This window comes from Odocoileus virginianus, chromosome 5, assembly GCF_023699985.2.
Source record: "Odocoileus virginianus isolate 20LAN1187 ecotype Illinois chromosome 5, Ovbor_1.2, whole genome shotgun sequence".
Taxonomy (NCBI): domain Eukaryota; kingdom Metazoa; phylum Chordata; class Mammalia; order Artiodactyla; family Cervidae; genus Odocoileus; species Odocoileus virginianus.
The window spans coordinates 13,078,261-13,105,098 of record NC_069678.1 but is presented as its reverse complement, the minus strand read 5'-3'; the positions used below and the strand labels follow the sequence as shown (position 1 = coordinate 13,105,098).

General features: G+C 45.0%; 2 protein-coding genes across 6 annotated transcripts; one reads left to right on the top strand and one right to left on the bottom strand.

The window, feature by feature from the left end:
* The first annotated feature begins 16,185 nt into the window (after positions 1–16,185).
* LOC110148683 (G patch domain-containing protein 4) lies at positions 16,186–24,034 on the top strand. 2 transcript variants are annotated; one of them, XM_020910806.2, is made up of 9 exons: positions 16,213–16,291; positions 17,265–17,343; positions 19,229–19,365; positions 19,820–19,893; positions 20,001–20,093; positions 20,188–20,274; positions 21,942–22,033; positions 22,269–22,319; positions 22,836–24,034. In XM_020910806.2, exons 1-9 carry the CDS (start codon positions 16,261–16,263, stop codon positions 23,572–23,574), a joined length of 1,383 nt encoding a protein of 460 aa, XP_020766465.2. In that variant the 5' UTR covers positions 16,213–16,260; the 3' UTR covers positions 23,575–24,034. The 2 variants fall into 2 exon arrangements, with proteins under 2 accessions (XP_020766466.2, XP_020766465.2); XM_020910807.2 differs by lacking the exon at positions 17,265–17,343 and having other exon boundaries at positions 16,186–16,291.
* NAXE (NAD(P)HX epimerase) lies at positions 20,584–26,796 on the bottom strand. 4 transcript variants are annotated; one of them, XM_020910809.2, is made up of 7 exons: positions 26,574–26,796; positions 26,337–26,445; positions 26,083–26,193; positions 25,892–26,005; positions 24,996–25,143; positions 24,459–24,667; positions 20,584–20,956 (listed from the first exon to the last, which is right to left on the bottom strand). In XM_020910809.2, the coding sequence occupies exons 1-6, from the start codon at positions 26,753–26,755 to the stop codon at positions 24,465–24,467; spliced, it is 867 nt and encodes a 288-aa protein (XP_020766468.2). In that variant the 5' UTR covers positions 26,756–26,796; the 3' UTR covers positions 20,584–20,956; positions 24,459–24,464. The 4 variants fall into 4 exon arrangements, with proteins under 4 accessions (XP_020766468.2, XP_020766469.2, XP_020766467.2 ...); XM_020910810.2 differs by lacking the exon at positions 20,584–20,956 and adding an exon at positions 21,564–22,295; XM_020910808.2 differs by lacking the exon at positions 20,584–20,956 and adding an exon at positions 23,908–24,144.
* Between the last annotated feature and the right edge of the window lie 42 nt (positions 26,797–26,838).

Genomic DNA, 26,838 nt, shown 5'->3' with positions numbered 1-26,838 from the left:
ACATTGCCTCTTGGCCTTCTTTTTCCTCTGCCACCAACATCAATGACTTCAAATGACCAATCCTACACTTTCGAAACTGGAGGGGAAAAAAAAAAACTGGAGGGGACCTCGGCATCGTTAGCGTCCTCATTTACCAGGTGGAAGGGAAAGTGACTTGTCCAAGACCACACAATGCAGTTGTTGACTCAAGCCTAGAATGTTCTGCTTCTCCAGCTGATGCCTCTTCCATTCCTTTCCTCAACCGTTGGAGTCAGCCCCCCAGCTACAAGGTGTCCCCTGGGGCCACATTTGACAGCATGGTGCCCGCCAGGATGATGCTTTTTAGGGACTGGATTGACTGTCATCTCATTCCTCCATCCCTTCCTACATTCTTCCCTCTTCTTCCCAGAGAGAGGGACAGATGAGAAGAGACAAATAGCTGCCTGTCTCCTCTGCCAGGACACCCTGATCCCGTGCATCTGACTGGCTTCAGCCCAACACAAACAGCCTCCCACAGAGAGGGAGCATAAAAAGGCTCCACAGCCAATGGTTGTCTCTATTCTCCAGCTCACCTCTTTCTCCCATCACTTCTGAGTCGTGGTTTGGAAGTCTCTGGTGTATAAATTCGTAAAAGGCTGAGTTTGGCAAGGAGGTAGGGTTAGAACTGTGATAGATGCCAAAGAACCTTTTGAGTATGGAATGAGAAAGGAACAGAGCAGGAATAAATATACCCTGAATAATCAAACTGTGTTTAGTTTGCTCAAGGTCACACTCATTCTCAGTTCTCACGGAAAGACACTGCGAGATAAGAATGGGGTAAGATTGCTCAGGCTTGAGATAGCATCTTTTCTAGCATCTTTTGAGGACAGGCCTTTGCCATTCTCACTGCCTACCAACCAGGATGAAGTGGAATCATCTAGGATGAGCCTGGAGTTCCGACACCTCTTTCCCTGACACCCCAGGCTCAGCCTCCACCTTCCAGGCTCATTCAGCTGATTAGTTTGCTGGATCTTTGGTGATGGCAAGCAGGGGCCCAGTTTTCTACGGGATTGTTGCATAGAGGGCTGGAGGAGTTGGCAAAATGGTACTTTAGGGGGCATAGCAGAGAGGGACCAGGTGTGCCTGGCAGGGCTTCCCTCTCCTTCCAGTAGAATTTACATTCACACCCAACCGCTTTCCCACCTCCCTGTCTCCCTGCAGCACTGTCTTCAGCAGACGTTGCAGGGCGGTCTCGTGCTCCTTCTCAGACGGCTCTCACCCTTGTCCTCCTGCCTGGGAGCCCCCAGGCCTCCCTTTTTTTCTAACCCAGGCTCAAGACCTTTGAGGGGCTGGATCCTGGCCGCCCTGCAGGACGTTGTCGGGGGTGAACCTGGGGGACTCAGCCTTGTGGATAGACATGATTTCCTCTCAGGACACCTCCATGTACTCTGAACAGTGTTTGTACTGTGGTTAGAGTCAAGGGTGGGAAGGAAGGGGAAGATGTGGTCCCTGCCAATCTGAAGGGGGCATGAGGCCACATGGCCTAATGGGAAAAACTCTGGACCATAAATCAGGAATCCTTCTCCAGATGCTGACTTCATATGAAGCTCTGCCAAGCTCCTGGAGCTTCAGTCTCTGTAACTTTCAAATGGGCACCACACCTGCCCAAAGGGGCTGGCTGGGGTGAGGGTAATGCAGAAGCCTTCTACCAAGTGAAAGCCACGCTAGGAATGATGTTCATTGTTATAACAATTGGTTCAAGTTAGAAAAAGGTTAGAAAAGGGGAGAACCAGATGGGAAAGAGCTGAGACCCATTAGACCACTCATCCTTGCACTAGCCACACCCTTTAAGAACAGGGGGGCCCCTCGTGGGGCTAGGGTCTGTCTAAACAGTGAGGGTGTCCCTCTCTATATTTCTATCTTACTCTATTTCCATCTGTGTGGAGAATAGGAAGAGATCACCACCATGCCTCAGATGCCACATGGAGCCCTGACTGTGCCTCATCGCAGGCTGCCCAGCCCTGTGCCCTGTTTGTCACATCAGCCCCTTGATTTGGGGCTCTTGAGAAGTGGACCCCACAAAGCCCACTTCAGTACTGATCAGAACCTAGAAATTAAAAGTGAAGATGTCCAGTCAGATGGCTGACTCTAAAAGATCTTGGAAGATTGCAGTGGGGATGTCTTGTCATTTCAACCTGGCAAATGCTCAGGTTTGTCAACCACCTCTTTCCTCAAGGTGGCGTGGGTGGGGGGTGGGGCCAGAGTAGGGCTTTGCTGAAACCCCTCTTTTCTGAAGGGCTTCAGGATATAGAGAACCGTTTGAGCAACTCAGTAAATGAACTTATGAAGGTCTTGACCTTATGAAGTGCTCAGTCTAGTGAACTAACACCTCTCCTATCTTAGAGGTGCATGCTTAGTTGCTGAGTTGGGCTTGATTCTTAGTGACCCCATGGACTGTAGCCCGCCAGGTTCCTCTGTCCACGGGATTTCCCAGGCAAGAATAGTGGAGTGGATTGCCATTTCTTTCTCCAATCTCAGAGGTAGATGAGGGTAAAATAAAATGATGGAAAGTGCAGAGAACAACAAAAAAACAAATATCTAGAAGCTATTTTCATGGTTACTAAGATTTAACAAGATTTATATTTTGTAAGATTTATATTTCACATATTGCTAACCATGTTACCTACCCATCCTGTTTGTCACAGTCACTTCATGGTTGTATTCAAGTGGGCCTTCTTTTTTGGCTGTGCTGAGTCTTAGTTGTGCCACTCAGGATCCTCGATCTTCATTGTGGCATGCAAGATCTTTAGCTGTAGCATGTAGGATCTAGTTCTTGGAGCAGGGATTGAACCTGGGCCCCCTGCATTGGGAGTGAGGAGTCTTAGCCACTGGACCACCAGGAAAGTCCAAGTGGGCCATTTAAATTATGTTTCTGTGGTGCAGCCACTATGGAAAACACTATGGAGAGTCCTCAAAAAACTAAAAATAGAGTTACCAAATGATCTAGCAATCCCACTGATGGGCAAATATCCAGAGAAAACTATAATTTGAGAATTATAATTCTCTGCAGCACAGTTCACAATAGCCAAGACATAGAAGCAACTTAAATGTCCATCTACAGATGAACAGATAGAGGTGTGTTACATGTATACAATGGAATATTACTCAGCCATGAAAGGAATGAAATAATGCCATTTGCAGCAACATAGATGAATATAGAGATTATCAAACTAAGTGAAGTCATAAAGTGAAAGGCAAATACCATATGTGAAGTCTAAAATATGACACAAATGAACTTATCTATGAAACAGAAGTAGACTCATGGACACAGAGAGTAGATTTGTGGTTGCCAAGGCGGAGGAGGGCTGGGGAGGGAAGGATTGGGAGTTTGGTATTAGTGGATGCAGACTGTTACATGTAGGACGGATAAACAACAAAGTCCTACTCTATAGCACAGGGAACTGTATTCAACAGCCTGTGATAACCCATAATGGAAAAGAATGTGATAATATATATATGTGTGTAACTGAGTCACTTTGCTATACAGCGGAAATTAATACAACATTGTAAATCAACTCTGTTTCAATAAAATAAATTTTTTTTTAAAAATTGTTTTTGACCTCTGCAAATTCCTTGAGTTCCTGAGTCCTCATTTTTATCATCCCTTCTCATGCTCCCGGGCCTCAGGCTTGCTCTCTCAAATTCCTGCTTCTGTTCTCCTTCAAGCCAGACTTGGTAGGATCTAACTCGATTTTGTACATAGTCTCACTCTCAGTCTCACGGGGCTCAAATTTAAGCCCAGAAGTAAGAAGATTTGCAGGTATTAATCAACCATTCTCAGACTCAAATGTGAATAATTTTAAAAAGTTAAGTCCCTGGACTTCCCTGGTAGTTCAGTGGTTAAGAATCTGCCTGCCAATGCAAGGGATCTCTGCAGGTTTGATCTCTGGTTGGAAAGATCTCACATGCTACGGGGCAACTAAGTCCATGTGCCACAGCTAGTGAGGTTGCGCTCTAGGGCCAGTGAGCTGCAACTATGGAAGCCCCTGCAATGAGAAACCAGTGCACTGCAATGAAGAGTAGTCCCCACTTGCCACAACTAAAGAAAGCCTGCATGCAGCAACGAAATCTCAGCACAGGCAAAAATTTTAAAAATAAAAAACAAATATAAAAAAGCAAGCACCAAATTATTGCCTTATATTCTACCACTTGACAAATATAAATACTCTCACAGTATCACTCCCATTTTATGGATGAAGAAATTAATATCTAAAGAAAGTTACTAAATTGTTAGTAAGTAACCCAGGTAGCTCATCTCTAGAGTTAGATAAGTTCTTCCCTTCTGTAGAAGAATACTTCCTCCAAACTTAGAAGATGTAAAATGAAGATTGCTTCTTTTTGTTTTGTTTTGTTTTGATTATTAGGGCTTCCCAGGTGGTGCTAGTGGTAAAGAACCCTCCTGCCGTTGCAGGAGACATAAGAGACATGGGTTCGGTTCCTGGGTCAGGAAGATCCCCTGGAGGAGGGCATGGCAACCCACTCCGGTATTCTTGCTTGGAGAATACTATGGACAGACGACCTTGGCAAGCATAGTCCATAAGGTTGCCCAGAGTCGTTTTGATTATTGGGGTTTTTGTTAGTTTGGGGTATTTTTGGTGTTGCTCTAGTGGACTGTCTAAAAGCTTGCTTGACACTCAACTGTTTCTCTTGGAGATTGTAACTTTGCTGTTGAAGTGTATTTGATAAATAATCCACAATAAAAAAAAACATAAAACATTTACAGTCCTGTATAGCTAGTGGTTGGTCTTCCCTGGAGGCTCAGTCGGTAAAGAATCCACCTGCAGTGCAGGAGACCTGGGTTTGATCCTTAGGTTGGGAAGATCCCCTGGGAAAGGAACTGGCAACCCATTCCAGTATGCTTGCCTGAGAAATGCCATGGACAGAGGAGCCTGGTGGGCTACAGTCCATGGGGCCTTAAAAGAGTCGGATACTACTCAGTGACTAAACCACCGCAACCATGGTTAGTGGTTAACTTGCTAAAGTTGATAAAACAATAGGGTTTTATCGCCCAATAGTGAAATTAACCACAAAGGTATTTTGGTTCTATTGTCTTGGAAAATTGACCAATCATATCTAAATTAGCAGTCTTATTTCAGTATTCCTTTTGTTTATTGACTATATAAATTCCCTGTTTCTCAAATGCTCTTCAAAGCAGCACCTTTGTCTTCTTCTAGTTCCCTCATTAATGCGTTAAGTCAATCTTTAATGTGTGTTAACAAATAGCTTAGAGAAATGTGTTTTTCCACTTCTCAACTTCCCTATGTTGGTAGCTGTTTTCCCCCCAACAGCAGATCCACTCCTAGCACAGAAGTGTCCTGATAGCCTGAACCTCTCGGAGGGTAGGCTCCTTTGTATCACCAGCCTGCGGAGGACCAGCGAAGGCATGAGGAGGAAGCGGCCTTTCGCAGCAAGAGTCCTCTGCAGTGCCTTCTTGCAGTTAAGGCTACGAAGGCGGCTGCTCCAGTGGGCCACCATTGCTAGAACAATTCAATTTCATTAGCTATGTTAGAGACATTATAATGCATCCATTGTGCTTCCTCCAGGAAGTCACCACCTCCCCCAAATTTAACAGCTTTCTCACATGGCATATAGTAGGCATTCAGAAAATGTTGACTGAATAGATAGATAAAATTGAGGTCTTCTTTCTTTAATTTCTGCAAGCTTAACCAAAAGGCAGGGCATAATGTTAGAGTTTCACAGGCTCTGGAATTTGAGTGTCTGGAGATAAATCTCAGGCAACCTACCAGCTGGGTAACATTAGGCAACTTACCTTCTCTTCATTGTTTTCATCTGAAAATGAGGATAATTAGAACTGAGCCTGACTCATATTGGAGAGGAAATGGCAGCCCACTCCAGTATTCTTGCCTGGAAAATCCCATGGACAGAGGAGCTTGGTGGGGCTCCAGTCCATGGGGTCGCAGAAGAGTTGGATACTACTTAGCAACAAAAGTAACAAACTGACTCATATAATGCACTCAGTATATTTTAGTCCTTACCATTGGTAAGGGGAAGACGTGTCAAAGGGAACAGAATCAATCCAAACACAGATACTGATTGATTGATTCTAAGGGATCACCTGCTCTTAAGAACACAAATACCATAAATGCATACAAGTCAGTGTTCCGCTTATTTTTACACAAGATACAACAAAATTAATGCATGAACAGAATAAAACAGAATTAAACTACAAACAAAGGAATAAAATGAAAAGTAAAATCCTTCCTTCTTCTTACCTCCTCCTGGAGCAATTAAACTATTGTTAAGTTTCTTCTATAAAATGCCCAGAAAGTTTTAAAGAAACTACAAGAGTGCAGATAAATAGAAATATACATCAGGTATATATTCTTTTTAAACCCTATTTGAGATCATATTATACAAACTGTCCCCTACTTTGCTTTTTTAACCTAATAATATGTTGTGAGCATCTGTTTCTATAAAACTTCATTCTTTTCCATGTCTGTATAGTATTCCAGCTGTGATCTACATAGTCAAAGGCTCTTGCATAGTAAAGCAGAAGTAGATGTTTTTCCAGAATTCTCTTGCTTTCTTTATGATCTAACGAATATTGGCAATTTGATCACTGGTTCCTCTGCCTTTTCTAAATCCAGCTTGTACATCTGGAAGTTCTTGGTACAAGAACTTCAGACTGCTGAAGCCTAGCTTGAAGAATTTTGGACATAACCTTACATGCATGGGAAATGAACCCAATTGTATGGCAGTTTGAACATTCGTCGGCATTGCCCTTCTTTGGGATTGGAATGAAAACTGATGTTTTCCAGTCCTCTGGCCACTGCTGGGTTTTCAAAATTTGCTGACATATTGAGTGCAGCACTTTAACAGCATCAGTTTTAGCATTATTTTGAAATAGCTAAGCTGGAATTCCATCACCTCCACTAGCTTTGTTCATAGTGATGCTTCCTAAGGTCCACTTGACTTCACACTTCAGGATGTCCAGCTGTAGGTGGGTGACCATAACATCATGGTTATCCATTAAGACCTATTTTTTTTGTGTGTGTGTATTTCTGTGTATTCTTGCCACCTCTTCTCAATCTCTTCTGGTTCTGTTAGGTCCTTACCACTTCTGTCCTTTATCATATCCATTCTTGCATGATATGTGACTGTGTGGATCACAACAAACTGTGAAAAATTCTTAAGATATGGTTTATCAGATAACTTTACCAGTCTCCTGAGAAACTTATGTGCAGGTCAAGAAGTAACAGTTTGAACCTTACATGGAACAACAGATTGGTTCAAAATTGGGAAAGGAGTATGTCAAGGCTGTATATTGTCACCCTGCTTATTTAACTTCTATGCAGAGTACATCATGTGAAATCCTGGGCTGGTTGAAGCACAAGCTGGAATCAAGACTGTTGGGAGAAATATCAACAACCACAGATAAGCAGATGATGCCACTCTAATGGAAGAAAGTGAAGAGGAACGAAAGAGCTTCTTGATGAGGATAAAAGAGGAGAGTGAAAAAGCTGGTTTAAAACTCAACATTCAAAAAACTAAGATCATGGCATCTGTTCCCATCATTTCATGACAAATGGAGGGGGGGAAAGGGGAAAGTGGAAGTAGTGACAGATTTCATTTTCTTGAGCTCTGAAGTCACTGCTAACATTGACTGCAGCCATGAAATTAAGACATTTGCTCCTTGGAAGAAAAGCTATGACAAACCTGGACAGCATATTAAAAAGCAAAGATATCACTTGTGACAAAGGTCCATTTTGTCAAAGTTATGGTTTTCCCAGTAGTCATATATAGATGTGAGAGTTGGACCATAAAGAAGGCTGAGCAATGCTTTTGAATTGTGTGGTGCTGGAGAAGAGTCTTGAGAGTCCCTCAGACTGCAAGGAGATCAAACCAATCAATCCTAAGTGAAATCAAGCCTGAATATTCATTGGAAGGACTGACACTAAAGCTGAAGCTCCAATACTTTGGCCACCTGATGTGAAGAACCAGCTCATTGGAAATGACCCTGATGCTGGGAAAGACTGAGGGCAGGAAAATGGGATGAAAGAGGGTAAGATGGTTGGATGTCATCATAGACTCAATGGACATGAGTTTGAACAAACTCCAGGAGATAATGAAGGACAGGGAAGCCTGGTGTGCTGCAGTCCATGGGGTCACAAAGTATCAAACACAACTGAGCTACTGAACAACAACAACAACAAAGCCATATATAAAATAAAGAGCCAATGGAAATTTGCCGTGTGATGCAGGGAGCTCAGCCCGGTGCTCTGTGACAGCTTAAAGGGGTGGGATGGGGTGGGAGGTGGGAAGGAGGTTCAAGAGGAAGGGGACATGTGTATACTTGCAGCTGATTCATGTTGATGTATGGCAGAAATCAACACATTGCAAAGCAGTTATCCTCCAATTAAAAATAAATAAATTTTAAAAAGTGAAGTCAGAATGAGTCATAGAATAATAATTTTTAAATTGGAGGACCACTTTTATTGCTTTCTTAAAAACTGATCCCACAATGAGGCACCTAATTGCAGACAATTTAACAAACATAAAAACATTTAAAAATGAAAATTCCTCTTAATCCTACCATGCAGAAAGAATTAAAATTTTACATTTTGCTATCTGTCCTTCCAAATTTTCAAGGCATTTTGTTTCTTACATTGTGTTGACTTTTTTCATGATTAATATGCAATACATCACATAGCCAGCAGGTAGCAGGAGAAGGCTGCATTACCAGCCCTGACAGGCCCTGCAGAGCGCTGGACTCCGCACTCAGCGGGCGTCCTGTGCCCTGCTAGAAAATCACCATTTGTTTAAGGCGGAGAACATTCTGAGATGGAAATGCTACAGCAGAGACTTTAAAGTTCTGGGGGCGTCTCTCAGACTCTTGCTTGCCAAGGCTTAGCTAAGCTTCAGTTCAGAGGGAGAGTCCCAACTTCTCAGTGTTCTTCTTCTTGATATTTGCAGCAGCAGTGTCAGAGGAATGAGGTGTTTCTCTTTTCAGCTCAGTCCTTTTTCCTGCCTCTACTCCCACTCATGTTGGTGTCTTTCATACTTCCCCCGTTCAGAATTTTTCCATGGCATTTTTACTGAAATTTTTCCATTTCATTTTTTAAATATAAAAAAGCAACCCAAGTTGGAAGTACCTGCTGTCTTGAAAACTTTACTCCTCTAGGCTGACTCTAGAAGTGGCAGCAAGCACTACAGAGGAAAGAAGACCTCTTAGGTGGTTCTCTCCCTCATCCGTTCTCCCCACACCCCACCACAACCAGCGTGGACAGGCTCTGGGGTGTTCAAGCCCCTTCACAGAAGGAGACGCTGAGGCCAGGGAGAGACAGACAGGAGAACTACAGGGACAGTGATGCCGGACTCAGAGAAAGGTCTTGATCCAGACTGGAGAGAAGCAGTGGCAGTGATGGTTCAAAGAGAAATGTTTGTTAAGCAGAACACACACTAAACTGCGTCAAAGAACAACCGCCTATGGTGGAGACCATTCTATTCCCTTTTTCTGTGCCGACTGGCCCTCAGGTTACCTACTTACAAATGGGGAAGATTACATACAACATGGGATTAGGCTGAGAATGAAATATATTGATGTTTGTGAAAATATTTCAAACTGTAAACCACTGTTTTAAATAAAATCCACTATTTTTAAATAGCAGAGCCTCTATGCGAGAAATTGTATTATTTTAATTGTTATAAATTCCAAATGGTTAATGGAGTAGGAAAATGAGAAACTGCCTAGGTCTGAAGATTAGGAAATACTATCAGCCTAAAGAAAGACTCTAAGAGACAGACAGAAAAATAATATTATGTTAGGGAAGTCCCAGGTGGTCCAGTGGTTAGGACTCCTCACTTTCACTACTGGAGGGCTGTTGGTTCAATCCCTGGTGGGAGAAATCATATCCTGAAAGCCTTGCAGCACTGTCAAAGTGCGCGCGCACACACACATTATACTAGATAAACATTGTCAGTATTTGTGATACCAACTTTTAAAAAATCCCCATGCTGTAGTGGCAACCACAAGTTCTTTCTCTTCCCTCAATCTTGCAGCTCAGTAATAGAACAAATAAATAAATGAGAAAAGGTAGAGGAAAATGTTACACAAGTTTATGAACTAAAGGCATTTGTTAGCAGAGTATGACTTTTATGACATTGTGCAGACTTAGAGTAAAGAAAAGTAACCTAATACCTAGTTTTTAGGATTTCATTCTGCTCCAGAAATTTAGAAAGGAATTCAAGTGTTGGTCATCTCAGGGCCACACTCACCTCCTCTTGAAGATCCCCCTGTTACCAATCATGAAAAAAGTGAAAGTGTTAGTTGCTCAGTTGTGTCCGACTCTTTGCGATCTCAGGGACAGTAGCCTGCTAGGCTCCTCTGTCCATGGAATTCTGCAGGTAAGAACATTGGAGTGGGTAGCCATCCCCTCCTCCAATCATATTTCTCCTTATATTCATACCAAGTTCCTTAGAACCAAGGAACTCTGATTTGTACCCATTTACTGTTTTAAAGTTATTTTTCCTGATAAAATAGTTTAATTGTAGTAAAACTGAAATTCAGAAAAAAGTTATAAAAGAAAGGGACACACCCACCGTTCTTTCATCTCAGAACGACTGCCTATAACATGTTAGCATTCTTCTCTTGTTCTTTTACTATATATATGAATTTTTAAAAGATAATTCACATACCATCAAATTTACCCTTTTAAAGTGTACAATTCAGTGAGTTTTAGTATGTTCCCAAGTTTAGCCATCACCACTGATTCCAGAACATGTCATCAACCCCAAAAGAAACCCTGTATCCATTAGTAGTCACTCCATTTTCCTCTTCCTAATTGACCTATGTCAATGGATTTGCCTACTCAGACATGGCATGTAAATGGAATCAAATAGTATGTGGCCTTTTCTGTCTGGTTTCTTTCACTTAGTATATTTTCATAGTTTATCCATGTTGTAGAATGTAACAATACTCTATTCCTTTTGATGACTGAATGATATTCCACTGTGAATTTACCATATTTTGTTTATCTGTTCATCAGTTGAGAGATATTTGGATTTTTTCCACTTTTAAACTATTATTATAAATAGTGCTTCTATGAACATTTGTGTACAGGTTTTGTACAGACATATATCTCCAGTTGTCTTGGGTGTATACCTAAGAGCGGGATTGCTGGATCATACAGTAATTCTACATCTAACTTTTGGAGGAACTTTCAAACTGTTTCCCAAGGCAGTTGCACTATTTTACCTTCCCACCAGCAGTATATGAGCATTCCAATTTCTTCACATCCTCACCAACACTTGTTATTGTTTATTTTAAAAATTACAATTATCCAGGACTTCCCTGATCTAGTAGTTAAGACTCTGTGCTCCCAATGCAGGGGGCACAGTTTCATCCTCGGTTGGGGAACTAAGATCCCACATGCCTCATGGCCAAAATACCAAAATATAAAACAGAAGGAATACTGCAGAAAATTCGGTAAAGATTTTAAAGATGGTCCACATTTTTTTTAAAGTCTTAAATTACAATTATCCCACCATGTGTGAAATGATACCGCATTGTGGTTTTCACTTGTGTTTCTCTGATAACTAGTGATGTTGGGTATCTTTTCACGAGCTTATTAGCCATTTGCAAATCTTCTTTGGAGAAATGTGTATCCAAATCTTTTACCCATTTTTAAACTTACAAATGTTTTCTTCCATTCTGTAGAGAAATTTTTTACTTTTTTTCTTTCTTCCTTTCTTTTTTTTTTCCAGCTGTGCTGCAACACTTGTGGGATCTCACTTCCCCGACCAGGGATTAAACCCCAGGCCATGGTGGAATCCTAAGCCCTAGGCCACTGGAGAAACTCCTTTTTACTTCTTTATGGTGTCTTTTGGAGCACAAAAGTTTTAACTTTGATGAAGTCCAATTTATCTATTTTTTTCTTTGGTTGCTTGTACCTTTGGATTCATATCTAAGAAACTATTGTTTAATCCAAGGTTATGAAAATTTACATCTACACTTTAAGAGTTTTAGAGGTTTCACTCTAACTTTAGGTTTTTGATTCATTTTGAGTTAATTTTTGCACATGATGTGAGTTACGGGTCCAACTTCATTTTTTAGCATGTGGCTATCCCATTGTCTTAGTACCATTTGTTGAAAAGACTTTTCTCTCCTCATTAAATCATCTTTGCATTCTCGTGGAAAATTAATTGTCCATAAATGTATGGATTTATTTCTGGACCCTCATTTCTATTCTATTGATCTTTATATCAAGCCTGTGCCAGAACCACAGTCTTGATGATTATAACTTTGTAGTAAGTTTGGAAATTAGGAAGTGTTAGTCCTTCAACTTTGCTCATTTTTCAAGAAAAAGGACCCCTGGCACTTCCACTTGAATTTTCAAATCAACTTGTCAACTGAGGCAAAAATCCTGCTAGGATTTTGATAGAGATTGTGCTGAATCTGTAGACCAATTTGGAGAGTCAGTTCAGTTCAGTTTAGTCGCTCAGTTGAGTCCGACTCTTTGCAACCCCATGGACTGCAGCACGCCAGGCCTCCCTGTCCATCACCAACTCTGGAGTTTATCCAAATTCATGTCCATTGGGTTGGTGACGCCATCCAACCATCTCATCCTCTGTCGTCCCCTTCTCCTCCTGCCCTCAATCTTTCCCAGCATCAGGGTCTTTTCAAATGAGTCAGCTCTTCACATCAGGTGGCCAAAGGATTGGAGTTTCAGCTTCAGCATCAGTCCTTCCAGTGTACACTCAGGACTGATCTCCTTCAGGATGGACAGCTTGGATCTCCTTGCAGTCCAAGGGACTCTCAAGAGTCTTCTCCAACACCACAGTTCAAAAGCAATTCCTCGGCGTTCTGCTTTCTTTACAGTCCAACTCTCACATCAATACATGAATACTGGAAAAACCATAACCTTGACTAGACGGACCTTTGTTGGCAAAGTAATTTGGAGAGTACTGTGACCTTATTAAGTCTGACAATCCATGAACACAGGTATTTTTCCATTTATATAGGTTTTCTTTTGTTTCTTTCAATGACATTTTGGAATTTTCAGTGTAAATTATTGCACTTTTTTGCTATATTTTGTTAAATTACTAAGTGTTTTATTTATTTTGATGCCATAGTCGATGAATTTTTAACATAGATGGCTCTTACTATTTAGGGACCAGTTTGTACCTGCTTATTTCACTTCAGTCATATCATAGACATTTCCCCCAAATTACTAAGAATCCTTCTTCAAATTCATTTTTTAAGACTATGTATTAGTGCACTGTATAGTTCCACTCCTTGAGCAAACTCTGGGAGATAGTGAAGGACGGGGAACCTGGTGTGCTGTAGTTCAAAGGGTCACGAAGAGTCAGACATGATTTAGTGACTAGGCAATAAGCAACAGTGGTTCCACTGTAAGTAATTTAGCCATTCTCCTGTTGTGGAAAATTTAGTTTCTTTAAATTTTTTTTCCATTTTATAAATATTCCTGTAATAAATATTTCTGCTGATCTTTCTATGTCTGCATTTCAGATTATTTTCATATAAGTAGTAATGGCCCCTTCCACCACAAAAGAACACAGCAAGAAGTTGCCAGATATGAATCAGGAAAAGGGCCCTCACCAGAAGGTCATCAACCTAGTGCCTTGATCTTGGACTTCCCAGCATTCAGAACTGAGAGGGGCCACGATGGAGGAGTAGAAAGACCCTGAGCTTACCTTGTAAATAGTCATGCATTCTTGTTCTCTCACAATGACTTTTATTTTGTACAACTCTTGTGAGAAGTTTGAGACCCCCTGAAATTTTGAAGTCCTGGAGGCCCATTTCTCCTTTTGCAACCCCACATGGCCCCCAGGGACAGGCCTGCAGGGGGCCTGACGTCTCCTCTTACCCCCACAGCACTGTGTTCTGGCCTTGCCACAGCTCTCCTCACTCACTGATATAAGTTCATGGTAACTTGTTACACCCCTACATGATCGAGAGGCCCAACAGAACAAGAGCTGGACCTTTAGTCCTTGGTCCATAGAAGACCCTTAATAAATGTTTATCAAATGAGTGAGCCAGGCAGAGCAGGAGTTCTAGGCCAGTGCTAGGCCAAGTTCCTAGGCCAGACTCGAAATCTTGAGTCAACAAGTTATATTGTTGTTGTTGGTCTGTTGCTTCGACTGAACAAGCCGTGTCCGGCTCTTTGTAACCCCATGGACTGCAGCACTCCAGGCTTACCTATCTTTCACTATCTCCCAGAGTTTGTCCAAACTCATGTCCGTCAAGTAGATGATACCATCCAACCATTTCATTCTCTGTCGCCCCCTTCTCCTCCTGCCCTCAATGTTTCCCAGCATCAGGGTCTTTTCCAAGAGTCAGTTCTTCTCATCAGGTGGCCAAAGTACTGGAGCTTCAGTTTCAGCATTAGTCCTTCTAATGAATATGCAGGGTTGATTTCCTTTAGGATTGACTGGGGACTCTCAAGAGTCTTCTCCAACACCACAGTTCAAAAGCATCAATTCTTCGGTGCTCAGCTTTCTTTATAGTCCAACTCTCACATCCATACATGACTACTGGAAAAACCATAGGTTTGACTGCATAGACCTTTACGGAAAAGTGACATCTCTGCTTTTTAATATGCAGTCTAGTTTTGTCATAGCTTTTCTTCCAAGTAGCAAGTGTCTTTTAATTTCATGGCTACAGTCATTGTCCGCAGTGATTTTGGAGTCCAAGAAAATAAAGTCTGTCACTGTTTCCATTTTTTCCCCCATCTATTTGCCACGAACTGATGGGACTGGATGCCATGATCTTAGTTTTCTGAATGTTTAATTCAACAAATTATGGTCATTAGGTTTTCAGAATGGCCAACAAAGAGTATGCTGAACAGAAATTGTGTGCTGAAAAGGGCCTTTGCCCTATTCATGAGTTTTCAAACTTCTTTTATGACCACAGTATAATATGTAATATTAGATAGACAGGGGAGATAGAGTGAGGAAATGGTGGAAATTGAAACCCTATCTATGGAATTTTCTCAGTGGCCCCTGAGACACTACAATAAAACCAAGTTTGTAAAGATGATTGCACTAGTCCAACATTCTAATTTTACAGACTAGGGAAAGGTTGCTCTTGAGCAGGAAAAGGATTCAGATCTGACTGCCATCCACGAAATGTTCCTCTATTGAATCCAACCTCTGAACAGTATATTTGAAGCATTCCACATCACTTATGAAAGCATCTAAAAGCCCACTAACCAAGATCCATTGTTTAAAGTATTGTTCCCACGTAGTATATTTTAAAAGTAAAATTAATTTCATGTTAAAAAAAAACCTTACTGGAATGAGGTAGTAAGACAAGCTGAGCAATTGTCACAAAGCTTGAGTGAAGCGGCAGCTTTTCTCTTTGAAGATCCTACGGGGGCGCTAAATTACCGTAAATATTGATATAGGGACGCAAATAAGGGAAAACTTTTCCCCCCTTCAGATTTTAGTTCCTGGGTGGCTCAGTGGACTCTAAGAACACTGTGGGGATGAGAGGATGTGCAACCTCTCTTGCTGACTTCTTTGCAATATGTTCTTTCCCTCTCCTGCTCAATGGATTCTCATATTTACAAGACAAGTCTTAACTCCTCAACCTGTCATGCATTCCGGGATTTTGCCTCTCCAGTCCCACTCGAGCTTCCAACTTTGTTTGGGCTAGACAAAGTGCTCCTCGAAGTCAGGGCTCGTGTCTTATGCATCTTTGTATCACTAGTAGCAAAGAACAGGTCCTGGCACACAGTGGTGAATCAAAATGTGTTTGATGAACCTATTGAAACCTCTTACCTCCAGGATTTTATTTAAAAAAAAAAAAAAAAAAATCTGTCCCCGCAGGCTGAGTATTCATCCCCTGAATTATTAATCACCTCAGAGGTACTACCTCCTTCTTTGCCTCCACGAATCTCTCAGGCCACTCTCGACGCTTTCACCTAAAATTTTCCTCTCTCGTATTTTTGCCTGGGACTAGTCAATGTCGGACCCAAAGCTATTCTCCGCACCCCAATAGAGCCAAGTAGGACTGAAGTCCCTTAGCTGCTCGGGGCCTGCTGGGAGGCATTAAGTAGAATACCTCGCTAATCTCCTGAAATGGGCTTGCTCTGGGGCTGAGTTTCTATGGCAACCATAAGGTAAGCCTGCCTCTCCGATACAGTTTCTCCGGGGACCACAGAGACTCAGTTCCAGCGTGCATCTCTATGGTTTCCGTAGCCTAGAAGGGTCTAAACAGCACTTCCGGGAAGATGGCTGCGCACAAGTCACGTCTGTCACATGTTTCTGCGGAGAGGACCTCGCAATGATGGTAAGGGGCTTCAGTACCCCGAATGGTGACTGTCGTCGCCCGGGCTCAGGAGCAAATGTGAAAGAAGGGCAATAGTTTTACCCAAGTGAAGCTGCGGTCGGAGGGCTGGAGTTTTAACCTCCACAGGAAGGAACCCGAGGGAGAGGAGCCAGCTGTTTAGAACCTCTGTAAGAGTGGTAGCCCAGGGCCCCTTCTCCAGAAAACTCAGGTTGACTGGAAAGAAAACAGTTCCTGAAAGTGTGCTCACAGCCTTCGCAAAGACTGCGGAGCACAGCCTGGGATCTAGCTTCTCTCCACAGCTATCTGTTCTAGGTCGGTTAAGGAAATTCCTCCCTGTGTTACTCAGTTCAACAGTTAAGGACTGAACGCATTCAGGAGCTGCATTAAGTGCACCAGGGGTTGGGGAATAGGACCAAGCCTAGGCTATGGTATATAATATAATTTCGAATTAATGCGACAAGGCATAGGCTGTGGTAAGTGTTAGAGTTTAAAGCATAAATGGCTATGAGCCTGTGTGTAGTGATTGAGAACACCAGTTCTGGAGTGCCTGAGATCCTAGATCCGCTACCTAACCAGCTATTAGATTTGTGCAAGTAGCTAAACTTCTCAATGCCATTTCTTCAGTTGTAAGTTACAGTAAAAACACCTCCTGGGAATTCCCTGGTATTCCAGTGGTTGGGACTCCGCACCTTCACTGCAGAGGGCTGGAGTTCAGTCCGTGGTTGGGGACCTAAGATCCTGCAAGGAACCCGGGGCAGCCAAAACAAAAACCCAGAACACTTCCCAGTGGGGTGGTTGGAAGGATTAAATGAGATAATATGTGTGAAACAGCTAGCAACAGGCTGGCATTGAATAAATGCATAAGTGTTCGTTGTTCTTAAGGTTATAATAGATCAAAAATAACTTCTGAGAAGAGGCAGAGTTTTGAAGTGTCCTTAAAGCCCTCAGTGTTTGAATTTTATTTCTCTTGCAGTATCAAGAAGCAGGATAGGGCAATTTCTTCACTCAGTGCTTCTCTGTTGGGACTCTCAGGGTCTCAGTTATATTTTCAGGTAATCATCCTTCAAAGTAGAAATGTGAACAGAAATGTGAGTCATCCTAAATTTGCTACTTTTCATATCTAACCAGACTAGTCATCATTCTTAAGCTTAATATGTAATGTTTAGGAGGGGTAGGTAACTTAATGATGTGTCTGATTTTTTTACTAGAGTACTTAGTAAACCTTCTTAAACACAAATGAAAATTTTAGCCTTCAAAGTTCTCACTTGGGGAGGCTAGAGGATTAATCCAGTAGTGCCATTGTTGTTGTTGTTCAGTTGCTAAGTTGTGTCTGACTCTCTGCAACCCCATGGACTGTAACCCAACAGGTTCCTCTGTCCATGGGATTTTCTAGGCAAGAATACTGGAGTGGGTTGCCATTTCCTTCTCCAAGGGATCTTCCCAGACCAGGGAGCAAACCTGTGTCTCTTGTATTGGCAAGCAGATTCTTTACCACTGAGCCATCAGGGAAGCCCCAGTTTTGCCATTGATCAGCTTTTAAAATGGTTCTGCAATGCCTCTAATAAGTGATCTTAATACAAAAGTTAATTTTAGTAACTCAAATCAGCAGTGATTGTCTTAGTTTTGAATGTCTTGTATAATAAGCCATCTTAACCATTTCAAGGCAAATTTTGATATATAAGTTGGATAATGGCATTGTGGAGTCCAAAAAGGAGGAACACCTGAATGACTATAAAGAAATGCAACTACAGTGGGCCCTTGAACAGCATGAGTTTGAACTGCACGGGTCCACTTATATGTGGATTTTTTTCAATAAATACTACAGTAGCACCATCGTGGTTAGTTGAATCCTGGCATGTGGAAGGCTGAGTATAGAATTTGGGTTTTGGTATCAATGGCAGGTCCTAAAACAAGTCCCCTGCTGATAACTGAGGGATGACTGTAGTTGGGAATGTAATAGAAGCAGGGCTACTATACAGTCACGCATCCTGGGCTCATATTTCCAGCTACATCTCTTACCAGCTGTATAAGAAACCAGGCAAGAAACCGAGACTTGATTTTTCTCCTTTATAAAATAAGGATAATATCTGTCTTACAGAACTGTCGGGGTTAAATGAGACAGTATAACAATGTGTGTAATCCCCCTGTTAAATAAAGAGCACCTTTCTAAGCTGGACAGTTTCAAAAGGGGTGCTCCAACAAGACTGAAAGACAGTGGTGTTGTAGCCCCCACACCAACTAAGAGGACAGTGTAAATGCTGGGGCACAGGTATAGGATACAGGCTCTATTAAGTACTGCTGTCTTATAACTGGAGGAAGAGATGGCAACCCACTCCAATATTCTTGCTGGGAGAACCCCATGGGCAGAGGAACCTCATGGGCTATAGACCAAAGGGTCACAAAGAATCATACAACTGAGCACAGACAGATATAACTCAGGTTAACGAACATCTCGTTGCTTTGCTTTGTTTTTAACATGGTAATAAATCATGGGAGATGTTATCAGGTAGCGGTAAAGAGTGGGAATTCTGCAGACCAGCTGCCTGAGTTTGAATTCTACATGCATCAGCTGTGTGACCTTGAGCAAGTCACCTAACCTCTTTAGGCTTTGGTTTCCTCATTTGTACAAAAGGATAGTAATACTTTCCTGAATGCAAAGTTTAGGAAATCTTCCTGGACTGGGATTATTACATGAAATGATCCATGCAGAGCCTTAGCAAAGCCCAACGTGTGGTGAGCTCTCCATAAATTTAGGTATTATCATTAATACCAGTCCTCCTTGACTTTCAGCATGTTGACCCCTCAGGGGTCAGGGAGCTCCCCAAGAACCAGGCCTCCCAGCTCAGTCTCTGTTCCAGCTCCAGGAAAGAATTCTTATAAGAGCAGTCAGAATGGATTTGGTGCATGATTTGAGCACTTTCTCCTTTCCTCTTAAAGGGATGACAGTGAGTGCTTCTTCTCCAGTGAGAGCCTGAGGATAGTGACTTTTCTCACCATGAGTATCACCCCCGAGGTCAAGAGTCGGGGGATGAAGTTTGCTGAGGAGCAGTTGCTTAAGCATGGATGGACTCAAGGTGAGTCCCATGGGGCCCCTTCCACATCCCCCAACTCCCTCACTACCCTTTGCCCAGGGGGAGAGGCATTATCCTGGACTAACCTCTAGGTAGTCTGTTCAACGGAAGAGGAAAAGTTAAAGAGAAAATTTGCAGAAGAAAATTGCTGATATTTTCAGAAAAGGGGAGAAATATGACTGTGGATAGCGAGAAGGAAGTGGCTGAGAGAACTGGGAGTGGGAACGAGATGACCTCTGTCCTGAGAGAATTATGGGAAAAGAGAGTTTGGGCTCAAAGACATGAAGACCGTATGGAGAGGTGCTAGAAAGAGTGAAACTGGGAGGGTTTCTGAGAAGGACAGGGCATGCCCAGTGCTAGGTGTGGGGAATGACAAAGAGTGGCATGTGCCGGGGTTGCTTTGTGAGGGCTTAGGGCAGGCAGTGGAATAAGCCAGGTCATTCACTGTCTTCTGCAGGCAAAGGCTTGGGCCGGAAGGAGAATGGTATCACCCAGGCCCTCAGGGTGACGCTGAAGCAGGACACTCATGGGGTAAGACTGGGCAGACTGCGGGAGGTCAGTGGGGATGGGAGATGGGGGCCTTGAAGAAAGGGTGAGGGAGGGGAATGACAAGTCCTGAGTTCATACTTCTCTGGCAGGTGGGACATGACCCCGCCAAGGAGTTCACAAATCACTGGTGGAATGATCTGTTCAACAAGACTGCAGCCAACTTGGTGGTGGAAACTAGGCAGGTATGAGCTCTAAGAGTAGGCATGTAAAACACAGGGCCTGGGACACGTGGGGGTGAGGGAGACATGGTACCCACTCACACATACTTCCCTACAGGACGGAGTGCAGATAAGACGCCTGTCTAAGGAGACCACCCGTCAGGATCATGCCAAGCCCAACTTGCTGTATCAGAAGTTTGTGAAGGTACTAGAGGCTGGGGGTGAGAGGGCCTATCCCTTTTCCCTTCCCTGGTCTCTTGGGGTCTGAACAATTGCCTTGCGTGCCCTACCTGATCTCAGGACTGCCCTAAGAGTAGGGTCCTGTGACTGTCCTTCCTGTTGCTGACCTAGACTGCCCAGATCCTCAGCAAGAATTGAAATCTTCAGGCTGCATGGATCCCTGCCATCTGCTGAGGGGGCTGCAACAGGGAGTGGGAGGTGGGGGACAGTCAGGAGCTGTCAGAGGAGAGCAGGGAGGGGGCATCTATTTCAAAGGACTCAGAAACCAGAGAGATTATTGGACCCATTGTCTTTTATTTAGCAGATGTGGCCGACAGGGGGGAGGTGGCTCACCGAAGAGCCCACAGGTGGCTAGTAACAATAAAAGCCTGTTCTAGCCAAGGACTAGAACCCAGGTGTTCAGACTTCCCTTTTCTAGCATGCCAATGGAAGGGAGCTGACATTTAATGACCTTCTCTTACGTGCTTAAGGGCTCTACATGTTATCCAGATCTTTCCCATTCATCTCCATGGCCATCTTCTGCCCCAGTTCAGACCATCATCTCCTGCATAATTTCTTTCATAGCCTCATAACTAGCTAGGCTTCTCACTGTAGTCTCAATCCCCATGCCAATCAGTTCATCCTCCACAAAGCATCCAGAGTGTTCTCTGTAAAACACAAGTTTCACTGTGTCACTGGCTCCTCCTTGACCTAGGATGACACAGTCTAAAGGTGTCATACTGGCTCAGATGGCCCTTCAGGCCTTGTCCTTGCCTTCTTCCCTAGCGTGTTTCTTGCCATCAGGACCTCTATCTACACTTTAGCCAGATTGATTCTGAATCTTTTTCAGGTACCATGTTTTTTCACTTTCAAATTTTTGCATATACTCCGTCTGTCTGGGACATTCTGCTTCCTTTACTTGCTGACCTTTTCCTTGTCTTTCAAAGCTGAGTTACTTGTAGGAACTATTCCCCAAGCCCTGAAGCCTGAGTCGGGTACCCCTTCTCTAGCAGAGATAATTGTTGTTTAGTCATTAAGTCATGTCTGACTCTTTGGGGACACTATGGACTATAGTCCGCCAGTATTTTCTTCATAATTGCCTACATTCTGCCACGTCTCTTCCCTGTTAACCATGTAGGGTCCATGTTGGCTGCACCCATCTCATTCTTATTCCACTCTGTATCCCCAGCCTTTTAATCCATAGTAGGCTTTGTTTAACCTGGTTAAACAAAGAACTGTGCATAGGTATGGGGCCAGGACAGGGGGGCGCACAGGTTGTGAAAAGAACCATCTTTATTGTCTGTTACTAGAACCATGAGATGACCACCAGGGGGCACTTGTCCCACTGTGAAGACCTGATGACCCAATCCCTTGTCCCTCCCTTCTTGTTCTGCCCACTAGCTAGCTGGCTGTGGGCCAGGGAGCCAGGACTGCCCCTGCCCCACCCATTCCCAGCTGCAGTCCACTTCCTGCCCAAGTTGACATATGCAGGTTGGCACACCTCTGTGGAGATCTGTAAGGAGTGATGTTGGGGACTGACAGATTTGTGCCTCTGGCTATTTGAGATGGTGGTTGGGGGTGGTTTCCAGAAGGGAAGTGGGATGATGGTGGTGTTGAGTGGGCCTTGTCCATCCCCGTGATTCCTCCTTCTAGACTGCCACACTGACTTCAAGTGGCGAGAAGCCAGACAAGGACTGGGAAAGCTGCAGTGATGACGACAGCCAGGAGCCCAAGCCTCCAAATGTGTGAGACTTCTTTCTAGTGCTAGGGCACATGGGAGGAGATGCCTTCAAATCTCAGAAGAAAGGACCAGTATAATGCTTGACTGTGGTCTTCTTGGGGGGTGGAACTGTTGTACTAATCTTTGGCACTTCCAGGTCCTGAATAGGAACTCATTGGTGAATGTTTTAGAGGGGAGGAGAGGTCAAGCTTTTCCACCAGATCCATTTGTAATTCCTGATTCCCACCCCTCTCCGACAGTCTGACCGATGAGATGCTGCTCCAGGCCTGTGAGGGACGAACAGCACACAAGTGAGTAGTGGCTGGCTTCCTGGGCTCCCTTCTTTTCTCCCCATCACAAGCCCACCATTGAGGGTGGCCTGCGCCACTCTTTTCACCCCAGAGGAAATGATTCCTACTCTTTGCCCATTTCTGAAGCTGCCTGAAGATAGGTAGCTCCTCCCTACCAATTGTCCCTGCAGTCTCAAAGATTAGGCCTTTCTTCCCTGATAGCCTCCCTCTGACTTGCTGCTGCTGCTGCCAAGTCGTTTCAGTCGTGTCCGATTCTGTGCGGACCCCATAGACGGCAGTCCACTAAGTTCCTCTGTCCCTGGGATTCTCCAGGCAAGAATACTGGAGTGGGTTGCCATTTCCTTATCCAATGCATGAAAGTGAAAAGTGAAAGTGAAGTCGCTCAGTCATGCCTGACTCTTAGCGACCCCGTGGACTGCAGCCCACCAGGTTCCTCCATCCATGGGATTTTCCAGAGTACTGGAGTGGGATGCCATTGCCTTCTCTGCCCTCTGACTTGGGCCCCATCTATTTCAGGGCTGCCCGTCTTGGGATCACAATGAAAGCTAAGCTTGCTCGCTTAGAGGCCCAGGAGCAGGCCTTCCTGGCTCGGCTCAAAGGCCAGGACCCTGGGGTCCCTCAAGTGCAGTCTGAGAGCAAGCCTCCCAAAAAAAAGAAAAAGAAAAGGAAGCAGGAAGAGGAGGAAGAGGCTACAGCAACTGAAAGGAGTTCAAAAGAGTACTCAGAACACACTGACGAGAGCATCAGAAAAAGCAAGAAAAAGAAAAGACGGCATCAAGAAGAAAGAGTCACAGATAAGGAGAGCATAGCTCTAGAAAATGAGGACGAGACCACAAGAACAGGTGGGCTTGGGGAATTGAAAAACAGAGAGCACATCGACCAGCCCCTCAGGAAAAAGAGGAGGAGACAGCACCGTGAAGAGGAGAAGGTGGAGATGGAGGTCTTAGGTAACGAGGGAGGTCAGGTCAGTGGAGTCAGGACAGAGGAAGCAGAAAGAAGAGTGCACACGGACCCATGTGGCAGAACCAAGAACAGGCAGCAGCATGAGGAAGACGACCTGAACACAGAGGATGAAGGAGCTGAAGAGGCTGTTGTAGATAGTGGGGCCAGAGAAGCAGAAAGCAGATCGTGCAGTGATCAGAAAAGGAGGAGAAGCAAGAAGAAAAGACAGCAGCATCAGGAGGAAGTCTTGGATGGCCCTGGAGTCAGCACTGGCCAGAAAGCAAAAAAGAAGAAACAGAAGAAGAGAGACTGAAGGCCAGGTCACGGTGGGGCCCGCCTGATGCCTCTTCAGGAGTTTAAGCCTTGGGGACCTGAGCTGATGCAGGTCTTACGCACCCTCTCAGTGAGGAGTCCCTCCCGAGGAGGAAGCAGCGGTGGAACAGCAGTCCGCTGAGAGGACAGTGCTAGTGCCATGTCTGAGTCGAGGGAGAGGCAAGTCCCCCTTACAGCATCCAACCCAGAGATGGTGAACTCGGGCACCTGCAGGGGCCAGGCAGCGAAGGGACCAGGATGCAGGGAGCTGTGGCAATGGGAATGCGGACATCTGAAGAGGCATCTTGGCTAAAAGAAGCTGAAAATGTAGATCTATGGAAAATATACTGATTTTTTATTTTGAAGGCTAAGAAAAACATGCAGATTCCGCCCATAGGTTGCCAGTTTCTAACTATACCAAATTGAATAAACATCAGCTTTGTCTTCCAGCCTGTAGATAAGTTGTGACTATCATCTCCATTCTCAGCCCGGGAAGGTCCTGAATACAAATTAGTTTCCTCAGAGGCCTCTGAAGAAATTCCTTCTGTTAACGTCTGGTAGTCTTGCTATGCTGTTAAGTGAAAGGAGAGAGTTCAGAGAACCTCACCCAGCTCCCTATCTGCATCCCTAATAAGAACTCTGTGCGTGTAAAGGATGCACACCTCACCTGGGAGCCTTTTTCAGCATCTGAAAGTCAACTGTCATTGCCCCCAAATGCCATAGAAACCTCTCTTGCATATTGTTCCCCAGAGAGAGTGCACCACCTCTCCAGTGTTGCTCTCTGGCTATGCCATGTCTTAACTGTTCTTGTCAGAAGAGCTCCCAGGACTCCACAGTTCTGGGGGAGAGGCACTAAGTCTTTATTGAAAAGAATGCCCCCCCCACCTTCTCTCACTGCAGACGATAGACACATTCGGTGTCAAGGTAGGGTGGTAGGTTCAGCTGGTACTTCTTTTCCAGAGCAGGTGGCACGAAGCGACCCCCCAGGTAGTGGTAACGACCAGTAAACTGGGTTGCAGACTTTTTGGGTGCTGTCAGGGAGATGAGCAAGTCTGGCTGGATCCCTCCAGAGCTTCCCTTCTCCACATCCCATCCTGAAAAGAAGGTGGTAGTCAGAGCAGAAGGGACCAAGATGTCCAGTCCCCTTCCACACCTTGCTCTGCAATAATCTTAAAGGAGTGGGAAGCCCCCTGGGTCTCCACCTGAGGAAATCATGTCTTGGAGCTGCACATACTCCTGGGCTCTGGTCTCACAGTCAACATGTAAAGGGCATTCCTAAACTCTTTGTTCCCCAGCCCTACTTTGGCTGTGTTCTGCACCTCTAGACTCTGTCTGAACCTTGAATCAGGAGCAAGAACTCCTAGGTACCTACCTCAAGACAGGGCAGAGCCCTAATCCCCCCAACCTCCTTGGACCCAGCACCTGAGGGAATGTCGATGCTGGCAATGGGCACAGTGAGTCCATTCAGAACGCTCAGGATGCTGCGGAATGGCTCCCGAACCTCACCCGTGAAGCTGAAGCCAAAGATGGCATCCACCACCAGCTCATACAGTTCATCAATCAGCATCGGCTGTGGTAGAGCAGAAGAAGATGTCAGAGCTAGCAGCTTCACAAAGAACCCTTAACAGGAAAGGGCTGTCTGTCCTCTGTACCCAAAGACCATAGGCACAGGGAGAATTTTCATCTCATTCTGAGGCCTAGAGTTCAGTGCAAGTCACTGATTGAGGCCAAGCTGAGTCCAGTCGCATTTTCCGCTTGGAGTGTCTGCCAACCACTGGAGAGGCTACAGTGTGGGACAGCCCGAGACTTGGAGTCAGCACAGACAGGCTCTGGCCTTGCCTCTGCTGTGAACTGATTTGTGACTCTGGACAAATCACTTACCTTCTTTTGCATCTCAGTCTCTTCATCTGTAAAACGTGCTAAGGAATTTTAAAACTTTAAAACGTTCTCAAAGTTTCCCACTCCTAAATCCATCATCTGAAGAAAGGGTTTAGGATAAGGTAGTCACTTCAGTTCCCAAGAGGGGCACATAATGTGTTTACCACATGCTAGGGGAAGAGGAATTGGCTACAGTGTGGAGTGACCAGGGGAGATTAAGGGGAAATAAAGCTTTAGCCAGGGGGTTGCTGGCAGCTCATAAATGGAGCACACCCTATGACACCAATTCCATTCAGGTAGCATGCTTTGGGCACCTTCTGTGCCAGGCACTCTCCATGCCCTCTAATAACTCTCTGGAGAGGAAGATTCATAAGTGAGCTCAGCCTGGAAAGGTGAGGGAAGAGCAGGACACAGGAGCGCAGTAAACTGGAGCCACCTACCTCTGGGGGCATTTCACCAAGGAAGGGGATGTCCATTTTCTGGCACTGCGTCACCAGTGCAGTGAAAAGTGGCTTGTTAGGCCTTTTAGGGTAATAGATGGTTGGCTGGTAGCCCTGTGAGGAAAGGAAGGGGGTAATTCAAGCCCAGGTCTTGGAAACTTCTCCCGCACAGCCCTTCCCCACATACTCACAAAGAGTTTGAGGTGTCGAGCACAGACCAGCCCATCTCCTCCATTATTCCCAGGGCCACAGATGACCAGGACGGTAGGGGGGCTCCGGGACAAGGACGTGGGGGGATACGCCTGAAGGCAGAGTCGAAGGGGATTCAGAGGGGCTTGGGGCAGTGACAGACCAGGCTTGGCCTGGCCGGCCGTCCCTCAGTCGTGCCTAGGCCGGGGGTCTTGTACAGTGGCTTGCCCCAAAGGTCGAGGGTTGTGCCACTGACCTTGGCAATGGCTGTGGCACAGCTCAGACCGGCCAGCTCCATAAGTTGGTCCACGCTGAACTGGTATTCATTAAACAGCTCCTGGTCCACGGCTTGGGCCTCCTCCTGGCTGAGGAAACCCACGGCCTGAGTCCCCACCCCTCAGGTGTTCCCTCGCGCTGGCGGCATGGCCGCCCCAGGTCCCGCCCCCTTGGGTTCCACCCAAGTCCACCCTTGCCCGCCCAGAACCTCGCCTACCTCAGGTACTTCACTGCTGAACTCGCCATGACTTCTGAGTCCCCGCGGCCACCCGAGATCAGCCGCTGCGGCACCCACCAGGTGGGTCCCGCGCGACAGGAGCCGGCCTGGACTCTGACGCGCGACAGGCGCGAGCCTGCAACCAGCAGCCCGAGCCCCAGAAGCGCCCGCAAACCGGACATGCAGCTAGTCAGGAGGGAGCCCTCTGGCCCGCCCGGCGCGTGCGCAGCACTTAGCCCTGCCCCCGAGGGGCAGAGCCCGCACG

What these genes read in the sequence shown, in the direction of transcription:
- LOC110148683 (XM_020910806.2), top strand. Translation starts at nt 16,261, where the DNA reads ATGTTTCTGCGGAGAGGACCTCGCAATGATG. An exon ending in GGTCTCAGTTATATTTTCAG is followed by an intron (nt 17,344 to 19,228) that starts GTAATCATCCTT and finishes TTCCTCTTAAAG; the next exon opens with GGATGACAGTGAGTGCTTCT. An exon ending in GAGCCCAAGCCTCCAAATGT is followed by an intron (nt 22,034 to 22,268) that starts GTGAGACTTCTT and finishes CCTCTCCGACAG; the next exon opens with TCTGACCGATGAGATGCTGC.
- NAXE (XM_020910809.2), bottom strand. Translation starts at nt 26,755, where the DNA reads ATGTCCGGTTTGCGGGCGCTTCTGGGGCTCGGGCTGCTGGTTGCAGGC. An exon ending in TCAGCAGTGAAGTACCTGAG is followed by an intron (nt 26,446 to 26,573) that starts GTAGGCGAGGTT and finishes GGGTTTCCTCAG; the next exon opens with CCAGGAGGAGGCCCAAGCCG. An exon ending in CTCGACACCTCAAACTCTTT is followed by an intron (nt 26,006 to 26,082) that starts GTGAGTATGTGG and finishes CTTTCCTCACAG; the next exon opens with GGCTACCAGCCAACCATCTA.